This window comes from Rhipicephalus microplus, unplaced genomic scaffold (assembly GCF_043290135.1).
Source record: "Rhipicephalus microplus isolate Deutch F79 unplaced genomic scaffold, USDA_Rmic scaffold_19, whole genome shotgun sequence".
Classification (NCBI taxonomy): domain Eukaryota; kingdom Metazoa; phylum Arthropoda; class Arachnida; order Ixodida; family Ixodidae; genus Rhipicephalus; species Rhipicephalus microplus.
The window spans coordinates 3,086,659-3,104,362 of NW_027464592.1; the positions used below are offsets into that span (position 1 = coordinate 3,086,659).

Consider the following 17,704-nt stretch of genomic DNA (forward strand, 5'->3'; position numbering starts at 1 on the left):
ATACTAATTCTAACCTCACACCAGAAAACCAGACAGCACTGCGAAAACTCTTGCTTGAATTCAAGTCATGCTTCGCTACTTCCTCTAAGGTGCGCCAGACTTCGATCACTAGGCACAGAATCATCACTTACGACGATGCCCGCCGAGTACACCAACAGCCTTACCGCATGTCAGCGAAGAAACGAGAAGTCATTTGTACGCAAGTTCGAGAAATGCTTGACGACGGCATCTTCGAGCCTTCCAACAGTGCGTGATCCTCCCCGGTCGTCCTAGTCAAGAAGAAAGACGGAACGCTACGTTTTTGCGTCGATTACCGGAAGTTGAACAGCGTGACTAAACAGGACGTGTACCCGCTGCCACGCGTCGACGACTCGTTAGACAGATTACGCCGCGCCCACTAATTTTCCTCTTTGGATTTAAAAAGCGGGTACTCGCAGGTTGAGGTTGACGAGCAAGACCGCGAGAAAATGGCCTTTGTGACCCCTGATGGCCTGTATGAATTTCGAGTCCTTCCTTTTGGTTTGTGCTCAGCGCCCGCAACCTTCGAGCGAATGATGGACATTGTGCATACTAGTCTGAAGTGGCAAACTTGTCCCGTATACCTTGATGATGTTGCCGTTTTTTCTGAAACCTTCCAGCAACATCTTCACTGCCTCAGGAGTGTGCTACAGGCTATTCAATCAGCAGATCTTACACTCAAACCGCAGAAGTGTCACTTTGGTTGTGAAAAGCTCAAATCCCTTGGCCATGTAGTCAACGTGAAGAAAGTCCGATCCGACCCCGACAAACTTGCCGATGTAGCCGCGTTTCCGCATCCTACAGACAAGAAGACTGTTCGGCGCTTTCTGGGCCTGTGCGCCTACTATCGACAATTTATTAGAGGGTTTTCGAAGATAGCTGAACCCTTGACTCGCCTGACACGCGACGACATACCGTTTGTATGGGCTACCGAGCAACAGGCTGCTTTTGCCGAGCTACGACAGCGGATGCAGTCAGCCCCTGTTCTTGCGCATTTAGACGATGATGCTAACACAGAGGTGCACAGTGACGCCAGTAACATCGGCCTCGGCACAGTGCTCGTCCAGCATCAACACGGCAAAGAACGAGTCATAGCCTATGCCAGCCGCTCACTGTCCCGTACCGAGGTGAATTACGCGACCACAGAGAAAGAGTGTCTCGCAGTAGTGTGGGCGATCACCAAGTTGCGCCTGTACCTCTACGGTCGTCTATTTAAAGTGGTGAAGGACCACCATGCCCTCTGGTGGTTGGTAAACATACGTGATCCCTCTGGACGACTGGCCCGATGGAGCTTGCGTCTACTGGAATTTGATGTGACCATCATATATAAGTCTGGACGGAAGCATGAAGTCGCTGATACGCTGTCACGTGCACCCATACATTTAGTCAATCAAGAAGAAGAAGACGATGACGGTTTCCTGGGCGCCCTTAGCTCATCTGACTTGAGAAGACGCCAGCGAGAGGATGAAGAGATTCGACCGCTCAACGACTATCTGGAGGGTCATAGCGCGGTTATACCTCGCCATCTATCTCTCGTCGTGACGTCTTTCTGCCTCCGAGATAATGTCCTGTACGAAAAAGGACGCCCGTTCTACGAGCCGCGCTTACCTCCTCGTCATTCCGAAGGACATGCGGGACGAAGTCTTCTCCGCGTGTCATGACGAGCCCACATCTGGTCATCTAGGTTACTCGAGAACGCTCGCCAGAGTGAGTGAGGCGTACTACTGGCCCGGACTTTCGGCAAGCGTGAAGCAGTACGTTAAAAGCTGTCGTGAATTCTAGCGTCGAAAGTCGCCACCAAGCAAGCCGGCAGGATTACTTCAGCCAATTGATCCACCCCACAAGCCGTTTGACCAAGTCGGCTTGGAAATTCTCGGCCCATTTCCTTTATCGTCCGACGGCAACAAATGGGTCATTGTTGCAACTGACTATTTGACCCGCTATACTGAGACACAGGCGATACCACGAGCCACGTCTTCTGAGGTAGCACAGTTCTTCATGTGCCACATTGTTCTGCGCCACGGTGCTCCATCTACAGTGATAACTGACAGAGGAACAGCGTTCACTGCACAGCTTATTGATAAAGTTTTTCGACTGAGTAATACTAGGCATCGAACGACAACTCCTTACCATCCGCAGAGCAACGGCTTAACCGAGCGACTAAATAAGACAGTCACAAACATGATCTCCATGTACATCGACGTCCAAAACAATACATAGGATTGCATTTTGCCTTATGTAACGTTCGCTTATAACACCGGCGTTCAAGAAACTACCCGATTTACACCGTTTCGCCTTCTATACGGCCGTGAAGTTCAGACCATGCTGGATGCGATGCTTCCTTGTGAAGGCGCCATCAATTAACAACTGACGCAGAAGAAATCGCAGAGCGTGCCGAGGAAACTCGTCAGCTCACCCGGCTACACATTGGTCAGCAGCAACAGGTCGATGCACGACGTCACAATATGCGTCACAATGACGTATCTTACTGTCCGGGAGACCAAGTTTGGGTTTGGACCCCTGTTTGTGGCCGTGGCCTCTCCGAAAAGTTGCTCAGCAGATACTTCGGTTCGTATAAAGTATTACGCCGCGTGAGTGACGTAAACTACGAAGTGGTTCCGGACGCTACGTCATCACGATGGGTACAACGAAGACAACCGACCTCTGACATAGTTCACGTGGTGCGCATGAAGCCTCATTTTGCGCGTTCCTAAAAGACCACTTTTCCTGTTTTTTAGTGCTCCGACGATTGCCTCATCATTGGTGGACTTATTGCGTCTAACATTTGATTATTGGTGCCCTTTTTCATTGTTTAAGCTACTTTGTTTTGCTTTTTTGCAGTAACTTTACAGCATCGGGACGATGCTTTTTCTTTATTTTTGTTGAGGAGGAATATTGCCACCTACTTCTAGTAGTGGGTCGTATGCCAAGGTGAAGGCTCCACCACAAACAAGAAAGAAGTGCGCGTGGGCCCCCGCTCTGGCAAACAAGCCCCACCGACGCGCTTGGTTAGAGCCCTGTTGCTCAGACGTCAATAAACCTTGTCGACACCCCCTGGAGCGACGTGACAGTATGGTACTGGTGCAAACATGATAAACATGTGATGCGTGTCATGTAACAGCATGACTACATGCTACGCGCATGTTGCGCTCATGGCCGTTTCACTAGCTTCACATGTACCAACCTCGGTATTACTGGACACCAATTGACCACATAGGCAAATGACACATCGAAACATGATAATCACGACATGCGTGTCATGTAAAAACATGAATACATGCCACAATGATGATGCGCTCGCCGCTGTTTCGCTAGCTGCACATATGCCAAATTTGGTATGACGTGACGCCAGTGGATGACGATTATATGACTGGTGCAAACATGATAATCCTAACACGCGTGTCATGTAGAAACATGACACCATACCACACTCATAGAGTGCTCGCTGCCGTTTCGCTAGCTCCACATATATACTAAATTTGGTATCACGGGTTGTGATTAGATGAAGAAGGTAAACGACACACCCGAACATGATAATTGTGACATGGAAGTCATGTACAACATCATTTACTTCCACCTCGTAACGTTGTGCTGATTTTGAAAAGACATATCAACATTTCTCATTCGTGCTTCACATATCATTGATTCGACTGTACACGGGGTCTGCCAATTTTTTTATCTCCGACGCACAAAGCAGAAAGAAGAAAACAAGTCATGTCTTAGATGCGAAAAAAAATTCTACTATTTTTTAGTGCCAACGCAATCATTTCAAGAATTCTCACTAGCCTTCACAGCGTTGCACTTGATGAGGGAAACGGAGTATAGGAAAAAGACATTCGTAGAACACATGAACATGGGGTCAGAGGTGTGGCTTCTATGTGGGTGTCGCCATAATGCCTTATGATTTTCGAATATGCACAAACCCCTTTCCTCCCGCCCTCCCACTAAGTGTGACGCTGAGCTCGATTGTGCTGCCATTTTATATTCTGTGTGTGTGCAATTACGCCGCATTTGGAAATATACTTTTGATGAAAATGAAGAATTTTTTCAAGCAAACACTTCATGAGAGCTTATTTACCATAATTTAGTAAGTAGCATAAAGATGGCGAAAGCAAGACGGGAAACAGAGTGAACGAACCTATGGATTATCCCACGTCATCCTATGCACTAGGTGGTCCACGTAATACTCATAAAAAGTTTTAGAAAAAACCACGGGCTCTAGAAGCTTCCACCTCCTCTATATAAGTGTAAATAAGCTGTTTAACTAATCATCAACCAGATGCACTTCATTCAGGTAAACATTTTATAATCTAGTTGGAAAGGGTGAAACTCAGCAAATAACCTCAGAATCCTCAGGTTATTTTGTGCTGAAATGTGACTGGCTGTTTTTGTAGCGTAAGCTAATTGGCTGAAGTTGAGCAGTTTCAGTGGCAAGAAATAAACAAGAAAAGATTTGACCCAATTCTGCATGTTGCATTGCAAATGTCGTCGAGAGACGATAGTCTTGCGTCTGGAGAGAGTGAACAAAACGTTTATTTGATGTTGTGCGGAAGAAAATTGGTGAATGGAATTGTGTAGGCGCTGCGTTAGAGTGCCTCGAGCGTGTAGTGGAGGCGAACGAGTGCATGAAGGCACGTTAGACTCGAGTGCCATCTCGCAGTTATCTTCAAAAACGAAGGCGTGCACGCTTGCGGAGAAAGATGTCCGCCTGTCTCAGAGGTGATAAGATGTAGAACGCAAAGCGATGGGCAGGTGCCACCACTATGTTGTCGTAGCAAAGCATTGGCAACACTTGCCTCTTTGAGCATCGCGTTGCACTGTCAGTACAGCGTGATAAACGCTACGGTCCTTAGAGTTACTTGTGTCTGCCTTCTCAAGTATAAAGGAACACATACATAGACATGTTGTTATGGTGCCTCAGATATGCGTAATGATTGCTTTTTAGTTGACAATCGCACAAGTATGAACGCTGAATCATGAGCAATATTGGTAGGCACTGCGGATGGGGTCGGCCGATTGGTGGCGTTTCAGGTATCGTTAGGGTGGACAAACAGACAAATGTACATACATACAACAGAGAGACAGACAGACAGACAGACAGACAGACAGACAGACAGACAGACAGACAGACAGACAGACAGACAGACAGACAGACAGACAGACAGACAGACAGACAGACAGACAGACAGACAGGCAGGCAGGCAGGCAGGCAGGCAGGCAGGCAGACTAAATTTTTTCTGTCGAAGGTCCCAAAGGAAGACAATCGTCTTTAAAAATAATGCACTCGTGCGACGCTAAATCCAGCCAATGGCAAGGTCGCTACATCAAAAAGAAGGTTAGCGGTGATGCCAGTGCGCTCAAACACTTCGAAGTATTTGTTGACGTCCTGATCAATCGTTATTCCATAAACGTGAGTGAGTTGGAAAGACAAAGAGAGTGTGTGTTTGTGTACGTGGGTGCGTACGCACGTGTGTTTACACTTTAGTGAAACAACGCTGGTTTCAGTCTGCCAGCTGTCACTGGGGAACCTTTCGTCGTGTCGTTGAAACGACGGCCACAGTTGACGGATTGTAGGTTTTTGTTCAGTGGTTTTCTTCGGCCAATATCTGCCACCTCGCGTGACCGGCGATGCTGAATGTACTTGCACGAGTAATTTTCTTGCTGTTTACAAGCGTGGGTAAGTGGCGTCGTCTGGTGCATCCTTTTAAAATATTGAGAGAAGGAGGGCATGTAACCGCCACCTTAAGCAGTTGTCGGTCAAGCTGACCTACGCCTGAAACTACTGCAGGCACCAGGTGTAATAAGAGACATAAAGAGAGAAAAGCAGGCGCGTCCTCGCTTCGTTCTCAACTGGATGCTTATTTATCCCAACAACAGCAAAATAAAGTAAATTCGCCAGCTGCGTATTTTCTTCCTTTCATCCTCTTCACGTACTTTACGCAAGCAACAATGTGGAGGCTGCATTACGGCCCACATTATAGTTGTACAAAAGGCATGGCTTTCAAGGCTGGCCGCCAAAACGAGGACGCATATTTTGCACACCTCGACATGTACGTTTCTTTTTTTTTCTCGCCTATTTCAAGGTCCTTCAGCGAAAACAAGGGCTGGTGTAAGAAAGAGAAAATAACAAAATCTCTTGGAAGATAAATAGCCGCCGAGGTAGTCGAGGGACGAGCAAGAGCTCGCCTGGGGTGCTGAGCTACGCATTCATTTTCTGCCGGTACAAAGTTTCTGAGCAGCCGTGGCGAGGGGTCTTTGTCGGCAACTTTGTCATGCAGCTTGTAATCATTTTTACTCTCCACGTGGGTGGCATTTCTGACTGTCTGTAGTTGTTTCGTTCCCTCTGTTTCGTCCTCTATTGATTTCGATAGTCTTTCTTAGGTCACTTGGACGCAAAACGTTTCGTGTGTCTGTCGGTCTATTTGTCTGTCCATTTGTCTGTTTGTCCATCGAAACCCCTACCCGAAACGGCCAAAATCTAACCCCATCCACAGCGTCCACCAATATTGCTCAAGTTCAAGCGTTCATCCTTGTGCGATTGTCAATTAAAAAGCAATTATTGCACATATCTGAGGCACAATGAAAACACGTCAATATTCTCTGGTGTCTTTTTACACTAGAGAAGGCATACAGAAGTAATTCTAAGGATCGTAGAGTTTATTACGCTGCGCTGATAATGCAACGCTATGACAAAACGGCAACTGTTTCCAACTCTTTGTTAGGACGACAAGGTGGTGGCACCTACCCGTCACTTTGCGTTCTACGCCTTATCGCCTCCGAGACAGGCGCACACGCAATCCTTCTTTTTCGAAGATAACTACCAGATAGCACTCATGTCTCCCGTACCTCGATGAGCTCGTTCGCCTGTGCTGTACGCATCGAGGTACACTAACGATGCGCCTACAGAATACCAATCACCAATTTTCACGCGCAGAACATCAGATAAACGTATTCTTCACTCTCTTCAGACTCAAGACTATAGTCTTTCGACGACATTTGGAGTGAAACATACAGATACGGGGCCAATTGTTTTCTGAAGCTCGTATTGGGTGCTCCGCAGTGAATTTGGTCAGGATCAAAACTTGAAATAAAGTGACTCTGTCTGGCACATTAATATTGCCTCTATGCCACCGACTTCGCCGAAAACTACGCCACGTCGAAGCTTGCAATTCTCAGAAACGCCCGGCGAGTCAGTCGTACAACAACCGACAACTACTGAGTTCGTATGAATCAGTCAATGAAGCGATGTGGGTGCCCAATAGTCATAAGCATGTATACATTATCTTATTAAGATGAAAATAGAACTAAAGATCCTGCACATGTGCTTCAGCAACGCTAACGTTTCAGCTCCTATGCATGTCGTGTATGAGAAAAGTCAACATTCCACTTCGTTCTTCTTCCTAGTTTAGTCCTCTAACAAAGTTACGGCTGGGAGATCGCGTAGAAACTTCCCGAGTCTGCAGATCTTGAAATGAGCGTGAGCTCGATAATTGTACCAAACTATTTAATGCATCTCTTCTTTTATATGTCTGCCATCATTGGGATCCCCGCACTTCGTGGGGTGTCAGTCGACTTCCATTACCACCGAACTTCAATAAAACAACATAAATATATGATGTCCCTTTCCATTCAATTTTTGGCGCTTACTTTCAAAGCAGATTGCTGGTAGTATAAAGGGGTTCAGTGAGCCGCAGCGAGCTGTGCGCACAGGTGGAGCCTCTTCACATCGCACGAATTGTAAATCAAGTTCACTGCACACTACATGCTATAGTTGACAAAGAGGGACGCCGCATTCGGTCAGCCAATACTAGACGCACAAACACTGGTACAGAAATGTGTGCGCCGTGTCTTTTTATAGCACGCCCACCTCTACATCCATGGCTGAGGAGAATGGGCTGCGCATGACAAATGCAAACGAGCTGTTTGTTGGGGCATCGTGTTGTGCAAGGTCCCATATTATGGTGTATACTCGTGAACTGAAACGCACGTCGAAACTTACAGAGTAAGGGCACAGTGGGAAAGCAAGATGGAGGGCTCTCGTGTACTTAAATTTTAGTAAGCACGTTGTAAGAAAGGGGCCATGTTTGTGGAGGATGTCCGGTCGAAGTCTCTTTCCACAGAACTTTGTTACGGTATTGCTGTTCTGTCGAGTTTCATTGACTACTAATGCTGCAAGCTTATAAACTTGCGCATGTTGGTGGACGACAGACATGAAGTGCGGAAGAAAAGAACGCCTATTTGTTGAAATAACGAAGCTAATATCATTTCTGCATTCAGCACGTGGTTAGGTTTCTGTCGCCTAAAAAACAAGTTCCATCTAGCTTGCCGCATCAGGCAATTTTCTCAAAAGGCGAATGCATGCACTTGAGCTTTTTTTTCTTTTTGATGTCCCGCCTTCTATCGCCCTTTTTATTTTTACTCATGTGCCGTCACAGAAAGAAACAAAAACTTTTTGTCGCTCTTTACGCAACGCCTTCTTTCAAGTCAGATATCTCTCACAGGCGCCGATCCTAGATACAGGTCTCTTGGCAGTCTGAGTGGCTTTGAAAAAGAAGAGAAAAGAAGAATATGGCGTTGTAACTCTCTCTCTCATAGGAGGTCATTATAACTCGCAGTCTTCCCAACAGAATGCCCATGCCAGTGAGTTTTCTGAACATGTCGAGAAGAGACGAGGAATTAAATAAACAAACCCAACACGAAAGGTACACACAGTTAAAGTATGATCGTCTCTTCTGCAGGTCTATTTCTAATATTATTTTTGCTTCGACAAAAACTTTCGCGGCGCAAGGGCTTAATGGGAAATCGACAGACGAGAAAATGAGGACACGGCGAGCAGTGAGAACTTTTCATAATTTTTTCTTGGTGTTTTTTGTTGTATTGATACAAACTCATTTTCTAGTTTACTGTGCTAATTCCGTCCAATTCTTCGCTCTACAGTGTCTCGCAGGTTTGGTGACATTACGTTGATGGAACGAGTTTCCTAACGCGAAACAGCGGCGCATTATACAAAACTATAGCCAGAGGTTTGTGTACTTTTTTTTATTTTTCGCCTATTTAATGAATTATTTCATTTTCAGGCTGCAGTTCCTTCAGAGTTCGACTGACTGAGAACGTTGACGTTTTAACAACGCTCTTAGCGCTCCCGATTGGGACTTTCGGCACTACTCGGGTCTTTGTGAAACATGAGCTGTACGTTTATATGGGCGTTCGGAAACCAGCGGTACAGAAAGACGCTTCTTCAAGTGTGAAAACCCGGCATTAGGACAGGTGTTACTAATCGCGAAGCAGTTTTTGGTCAAGCCTTTATTGCGCGTGATCCGTCATAAAGCTCGTGGGTGTTAGGAACGGGTACGCGCCAGAGCCAATGGGTGTATCCCAACCATATAACTACTCGTCCACTACAAATTGAGGCAAGCTTTCACCGAAAACCGGGTATGTGCCAGAGAAATATGTGCGGCCTATCACAAAACCATCAATGTTATGAACGAGTGTGTGGTACAGAAATTAAGCAAATCCCACAGCAGGCAACTTCTACTAAAAAGGAAGAAGACAGCAGTTTGCCCCAAAAATGGCGTGTGCGTTATTATAGTCACGCACGACTGTCACGTTATACTTTGCAGCCATATATGCGGTGGCTATATAACCCCATCTACACGTAACAAGGAGTGCTTAACAAAGAGCAGCGATATAACATACCAGAGTTTTTCAAGTGAGTGCTTATTCGTAAACTTGTGTATGAAAGTGGTTAGGTAAAGTTTGATAAAACCGCCTGAAAGCTTAACAAACAACGTTTAAATAAAGAGCAGTGACGTAATATCTGAAAAAAACTTGCTAAACATAAAAATGCATCAGCCTGACATAAGAAACGTCAGCAGCCTTACTGTTTTGTAGGAGTGTTGGAAGCGAATTTGTCTCATTTTTTTCATCTTAATACAATCGAAGATAACACTAATGGGACACGGCTGCGAAGCTCGTCGTTACTGCCAATCTTCAGACACTCAAACATATGTATATTGAAATACAACCATACAAAACTATCACTTCTGGCATACGTTTGAAAGCGCATTCGCACATATACAATTGGTCAATATAGAGTGAACAAGCAGCGGTGAGCATAACAGCGTGTTTGCTACTAGTCAGAACAACTGCGTGGTATCACTCTTGGTTAATAAAGATTCTTTCATTGTCAAGCAAGTGCACCGAAGGTTGGCTTACACACGTGGCCTCATGCTTCCCGAAATGAAATGCTTTCACTAGCTCTCAGGTTTATTGATTCACATAAGGAAACGAGTTGCGCGTGCTTCGCTGCGAATTTCGTCGAAGAACGATACTGGTGTATGGGAGTTCTTCTTTCGCTTACTTATTGGCTAAATTGTGTGACAGATAGGCTGACAGAGAGACAGGTCAAAATTTCTGCGTTACCGTGTACCAAGAAAGACTACCTTTGTTTAAAAGGCCAACCTTGTTTTCTAATACAGGTTTGCTCCCACATTGTTTGGAGTGCTGTACCGCCTTTACTAGATGTGTGCGTGGACATTTCAACGCATGCAAATAATTCCTGCAAAAATGCGTTCAGAAAATCGAATCGGTGAGAATCAGTGATTAGTCGGATAACACTGCCATAAGGGAAAATATTCCCAATTTTCGCTGCTGGTGATATGAAAGTAGACGTCTTGTTCAATTTTTTAAAACATAAATTCCGTTTTCTATTCGCTGAATTTATGTCCCCCCCCCCAGAACCGCGTCAAAAAGAAGCACGATGAATATCAGCCACTGCATTGTTTATTTTCGGAGAGGGACTAACAACGCAAGGAAGAAATTCTTCGCAAGTTTGAAAGGCTGTTTGCACAATATCATAAAAGAGTTTTGAGACTCATGCTGTGGAGATAAAAAACAAACAAAAATAAAAAGTTTACAACATCTGAAACTGCAAGCGTTAAAGCAAGCAGTCATTTCGCAGAATAGCAGGGAAGCAAACTGTCTTCAGTTGAACGACGACAAGATTTTGATCAAGTCCGCTCTCTTTCAACACATCACGTAGACCACTTCATTAGTTCAGTGCGTACAGCGCTATCGAGGGAAATGAAAAGAAAGACGGAAGTACAGAAACACAACCGAAGTCGAAAGAATTTTCTCTCCACCCTGTACTTGACACGAACTTTAAGTGGAGAGAAAGAGAACGCTTTCCTTGTCTTGGGTAACGATCCCTGCGACTTTCAGTTTTTCTTTCACGGTGTGGGCATGTATGTCATTAAAACGACCATATCGAGGATGGTCTCCGTTCTTACCGTGCTGTGCGTTATGGGGATCACTCACGATTGCCTCTGAATTGTGGGCGGCTGTGGTTGCAACCCAAAAAACCCTGGGTTTCCCTTCTTTCTCTTTTTCGCCATGGCGTCTCTTAATTAACGCTCCTCTACCGTGAGGGTGACGTCTTCCCAATATGCGACAAAGGCAACAACAAAAGCGTTCTTGCGATCGCAATTTTTTTCACAATATGTAACGCGATGCTGTTTTGTTTCTTCATTGCCGAATTTTTAGAAATTGATTGAGTTTGAAGAGAACGACCCCGAAATCTCCTGTAATCTTTGGGAGATTTTTTGTATATCGAGAAATATCGATTATTTTTTTCGTGCATAGGCAGGCCTATTGTAGCTGACGCAGCTCCTATAGGTTCACCAAAGAAGAGACGTTTAACTGGAGACACGGAAACGCACCTGATTTACCGTTAGAGATACGTTTTTAAGTTGCGTCAACAACTTGTAGTAGCTTATCTTTATGTGCAGCAGTTGGTAAGTTACAATATGCAATGCAGAAAGGCAACGATGTCGACGGGCGAACGTTGAGCCTCGGTGGAGCGAGACAAAGGCCAGTGGGGCGTGGTACGCCTTCGCGCATTGTAAGCAGAAGCTGCTAGCCTCTACCTCCCGTGTGGCAGAAGCGTAGTGTGCACGAATGGGCACAGGCGCAAATTAATCCATAACTCGAGAACGCACACTGGGTCATTTGTCTCCTTAATTGACGACTCTTTAAGCAAGGGTATATTGAGTACCACTGTTTATTTGTGTTTGTGGAAGCCATTTTACCTCTTGACTCTCAATACACTGTGCCCAGGTATATGTTTACTACTTCAGCTATAACAAAGATTAAATTTGGTACTTTGCTTAAAGGGGTCAGCGTTATTCTTAGCCCATATTTTCGCCAGGCTTCCACATCAATATTTAAAAAAATCACCGCATATCTACGAAGTGAATAATGATGAGATGGGCGAAGCGGCCTCCAGCCTGTCCGTCCGTTCGTTCCTGCTTCCGTCCATCCGCGCGACCATCCGTGCGTCTGTCCGTCAATCCGCGCGTCCGTCCGTCCATCTGTCTCTCTGTCTGGTAGTCTGTCTGTCCGTTCGTCCATGCGTCCATCTGTGCGTACATCTAGTGAACGCTCCACGTACCGCCATCTGGCATCTCGCATCGCTGTGGCACATACGTCAATCCACCTGTCCGTCCGTTCGTGCGTCCGTCTGTCCGCCCATCTGCTAGTCTGTATGTTCGTCCGTTCATCTGTGCGTCCATCTAGTGAACACTCTTAGTACCGCTATCTCACATCATGTATCCCCTGTGTCGTGTCACGCTGACGGACAGGGGACATTGCTCGACTCAAAGAAGCTTCGCCCCTAAAAATTTTGCACTGCAAGACTTCGATGCGAACAGTGAATCTCAGAGTTTCATTGGCTTCGACGAAAGTAACCAGTGTTGAGGGGGAGGGGAGGGGATCAACAACTTCTAAATATATATTCAGTTTTGCATGTGTATATAGGCACATCCATGGTTACGTTCGTGGTCCTGTTAGAAGCGTTTATTTTGCGTATTTTATTGCCTGGCATATTCTTCCTGTATACACGCAATCACACTTACAAACGCACGCACGAACTACATAGGCTTAAATGCCAGTTGACCCCCCATCCCCCGTAAGAAATATCTGCTGACGTCATGCCACGTAAATTTTCTGCAAGGATAACTTCCACGATTTCACGCTAGGAATCGTGCGGTGTATTCTACAAACATTTACTCCGCTCTCACATTGTTCATTGACCACACAGAAAGCTGATGCGAAAAAAAGAGAAAAAAAATACGTACGTTTCACACTTTTCCGGGGCTTTTCCTGCAACCTTTACCAGCAAGTACAATAAACCGTTCCGCTACACCACGCGGCTGGCGTGACTGGCCGGCCGCCGCAGGTCAGTACGCGTGCAAAGGGCGTTTCAGCCCTCCTCTTCCTTAACGTGTCTTTTCTGTTAGCACTTGCTTTCAGTCTCTGCTAAAAACATAAATTGGCCTATAGAAGAAATTAAAAAGATTACGCACGCCATCGAACACCATCGAACGTGTGTGTGCTTCCACAAACAGGGCCCCTATTCGCAATTAATTTATGCTGACGAAGCACCGAAGTCTTCGGCAGATTCCCGAAAGACAGCCTTAGAACAGCGATGTTTAACTTCAGGGTGGGTCAGCGACTATAAAGAGGGAGACTATTCAAAGAAAATCTTGAAAAGGAATAGCTCCGAAGTTAAGAAATGTGTGCATATCACTGTCGACAAGCTCAAGATAAAGTATTTCAACTGAAATACGTCAGTTGTATTGTTAAGCTGTACTTTCTTAACCCGGCTCATTAGAGCGATGCCAGAGTGGGAAATATACGCAGCTAATCACACATTTTTAATTTTAGTGGGGATCTCGGCTAGCTGTTTATTTTGACTTTGTCCGCGTATAGTAATAATAATATTAACATTAATAATAACATGACAACTTTGCCACCAACGCAGATTGTTCGGTACAAACTATTGCATAATCTTTCTCAATGATGAGCAAACAAGAAATAGAGTTCTGTCGATAGCAACACACTATAAATTTATATAATGGCACACCAGAAGATTCAGGTTGTAACACAAAGTGCAGCAGTTTTCCTTAGTTACAAACGGTCAAATATTTCCTTTGTGTGTAAGAGGCCGTTTATCGCAACCGTAGAATAATCATGTTTAAATGAAAATGTTAAGAGACGTCTCCTAATAGCAATTTTTGTTATTCGAGAAACAACTCGTGTTTCAAGACAGGGCTATAAATATTTAAATCCTCCATTTTCAATATCCACGATGTTCAATGCACCACCTGCAGGGAAAATTTCCGGTTCACTTCGATGAACAAATTGTATGTCTCGCCGTATTCAGTATCGCCTAGCTGCAGTAGCTGAATATCTTATATACCTCAAATATTAAAACCTAGGGTTTTACGTTCAGAAACCATAAAAAGTTTATAAGGCACGCGGAATCAGTCGGCTACGGAAATAGCAACCCTGTGCGGTTCTTTCACGTGCACTGATATCATCCAGTGTACGAGAATCTAGCATTTCTTCAACATCCAAGTGTGACCCCCGCAGCTGGGATCACACACTTCATATTAGCAGCCGAGTACCATTCACTCTGTCCACCGCAGCAGACGACTTGGTTTGCAATCATTTAGGGTGGTGTCACGAGATTCGATCTTCGGGGCATGTTAGGAGGGGGGGACAGCGATGATGTCTCTATACAACAATTTTAGAAACAGCGTCCACATCTAATGTGCAAAGCAAAGTAGTCAGTTTCTCCTGCTTGTGAGCGCGCCCATTCTTACCTGAAAGTGAGCACTGTGAGCGGCCGGTACGACTTGTGGCTTCGAGGATCCGCCATCGGTCGCCCCCAGAAATCGTTCATCCAAAGCGACGACAATGACGAAGATGTAGCGTGTCGTCTATTTTCACCGGTGACGTCGGGGTTACCGACCACGGCCACCATGTCATCGTGCACGAAATCACCATCCAGCGAGTTCACGTAACACAGCACGGCCACGACACCGGCGCACAACGCGGGCATCCACGCGGTCCTACGTTCCACGCCATTGTCGACATACACCGGTTCTTTGGTGGCATCGGCTCCACCGTCGCTTCGCTTTTGTGGTTGTTGTTTCGTGGGGTGTTGACATCGTTGCCAATTAGATGATGGTCGCCGCTGCTTGTGCTGATCCTCAACTGGTGTCGCCTTCACACTGACTGCTCGTAATATCGTAGAATGTTTCAAGTAAGAGTGCGTCCTAGTTACTACAGAAACGCACTTGGCACTGAACGACCGAGTCAACGCACGCACTGTACCCGCAGTGCGCGTTGCTTTACTTCGACAAAGTCTGTGCCATGTGTCCAGGTGGCAGTATTTCCCATTGCCGTCTGTGTGATCCGAAAGTGCCGTCTCGGTAGACGCACCTCCAGATGTTTCCAGGTAGTCATAAAGCAGCGACGATTGCGCACCTCCGCTAAACCAGCCTCCTACAGCCATCGTTGAGATCCACACAACCAGCGTAGCACAATACAATCAAAGCACGCACGCTTTCGTCGCTCTACCGTTCCAAGCAATACACTTTAATCACGCTAACGAAGTCGATGAACTGCACAGACACACACACGCACACAAGCAAACGGAAAGCGTCACAGGACAACTGGGCGCTTTCCGAAGCACGTGGTCGCTCACAGGACGGCTAATTCCCGGCCGCCGGTGTGAATCGAAGCGTATGTCCACTCAAGGCCTTCATCTTGTGCGACACTCCCGGTGAAGTATCGTGGTAATCCTTGGTAAATTCGTTCCACAGACGTCACTTTCGGTTGGTACAGCAAATGAATGGAAGGAGACAATAGTGTCCTGTTTCTGTTTGGGGATAAGAACACCTCCCGCATGAGAAAGAAGGGCGCGCAGGGCATCGTGAGTACTAGTTCAGAAGAAACTAAAGAAAAACTAAACAGAACGTAAACCTATTTGAATACTACTGCTGCATTCTTCATAACGCATCTTCTTGTAGACACCCAAACGTTAGCGGAGCCACCCAGAAAGATATACAACCACTTTCCGGGGCTCGCACCTGGAAAAGAGTTCATCTGAAGCTACATGTTCACTTTCCAAAGACGTGTGTGCATCTCCAAACACCTTCCCTTAACCTGCCGACAGTACTTTGGAAGGCGAAACTTTGATAACACGATTCAGGCACCACGCTGTATTAAAATAAAAGATAAGCTAAGAGCACGAATTGAGATTCACGCGCGCACTGGGCGGAAACATGGGCGACCATTCTCGCTGAGAGCGCCCGGCAGTTGGAGCGCACAGCGCATAGGACGCACACGAACTGAACGGCACTGCAAAGTGAGAGAACCCCGGTGGGCTTCCGCGCACGCCCAGTAGAGGGCTTGCGCTGGCATGTTCGATGCGTTCCGTGGGCAGTGCTGCCATCTAACGGCTGGCGCAGATGTTGTGGGATAGAGGTGCCGTAAAATCTCGCTTTTTGGACGCACGGATTTGAGGCGCGGGTACAGACTTCTCAGTCGAAGTAGGGGTGCGCGAATATTGGAAACTTCATACGTTGAATACTTGTATTGTCTTCGATTCGGAAATCACATTCACTACTAGGAATATTTTAATGCTGCAAGACTTCGTGTGAAATAATCAAATCCGCACAATATACTGCATACGTGTGATAAAATTTGCCATCCTTGGCACCAAAAAATGCAAATTAGTTTCAGTTGCCAGGTTGTCCCCCTTTATCTCTCGGTTCGGCGCAATCGCGCCTTTGCAGTGGTAACGTTTCTAAGTGGCGTAGCCACAGAATAGCATTTCGTGTGAAACCTAGCATGTTGCACAAGATTTTTTAAATTATACTGAACGAAACCACCGAACTAAGGCTTCAGTCATTGCGAAATCGAATAGAAATACCTGCAACTAAAGAAATTTACATTTACTTTTGATTCTTACTGTGATGAAGCAGCCACGATAAACAACGTAACAATGTCTTTAGTTGTCTCATTCGACAAAGCATGCATATAAGGTTAAAGTATGGATGTAGCCCATTCAGCAGTAGTGTGTTACAGTGAGTGGATATAGGGACGGTGACATGCACATGTGGTAGCAGTTAGGTCATACAATTCCTAAATTGACAGATGAATACAACTGAATGCACTGCCTAGCAAGGTTTAAATTGACTCGGGCTTAGGTTTCCTTTTGGGAAACGTAAATGCTTTGCCTCAACACCACCTCACGAGCTTCCTGGAGTGCAAGCATTTGAATGCTGAGGTCTGAGCTGCTCCAAATGGCTGCTCACATCGACGGAAGAATCCTGTAAATAATTTGCTAGACTAAAACTTGCCTATTGATGTCTGACTGATGAAACAAAATTTTCAAAATTCAGTTGTGCTGTTCGTGACTAGATAGGAATTACACAGACTAGATTTGAATAGTTACATTAACCAACTATTGTGATGTATTTTTTCAAGTGAGGAATTCGAAGAAAATTACTGATCACTTTCTAACTTCTGACTACAAAGCACTCTTCTTAAAGCATAAAACAATTGTTCAAAAAAACAAAATAACAAAAAACACGTTATTTTGAGGGCATAACAAGTTTGGAAAGCTAAACAAAAATCTTTTCGTATTTTCATGTGTACGTGTTCTTAGTAAAGACTACATAAGTCGTCCATAAATTGTGAACTTTGCTCACTGTAACCTACAAGTATTGTCATAGCCTTTGATAAGTAATTGCTATGTAACACCTTTTCTTTGGTCCTAACAAAACTTTAACGCAATTTCCTTACTATTCAGGATTAATTTTCCTATCTCTTTACT

At 45.4% G+C, this 17,704-nt stretch overlaps 1 protein-coding gene across 2 annotated transcripts in view; it reads right to left on the reverse strand.

Annotated features, from left to right (window-relative positions):
* The window catches only part of LOC142785232 (protein O-mannosyl-transferase TMTC1-like), a 69,970-nt gene extending 53,556 nt beyond the window's left edge, over positions 1 to 16,414 (reverse strand). For both annotated transcript variants that reach the window (XM_075883673.1, XM_075883672.1), the window contains exon 1: positions 14,682 to 16,414. In XM_075883673.1, the coding sequence (XP_075739788.1) occupies positions 14,682 to 15,376 (695 nt within the window). In that variant the 5' untranslated portion in view covers positions 15,377 to 16,414. The remainder of the gene's footprint in view (positions 1 to 14,681) is intronic.
* Positions 16,415 to 17,704: the final 1,290 nt, after the last annotated feature.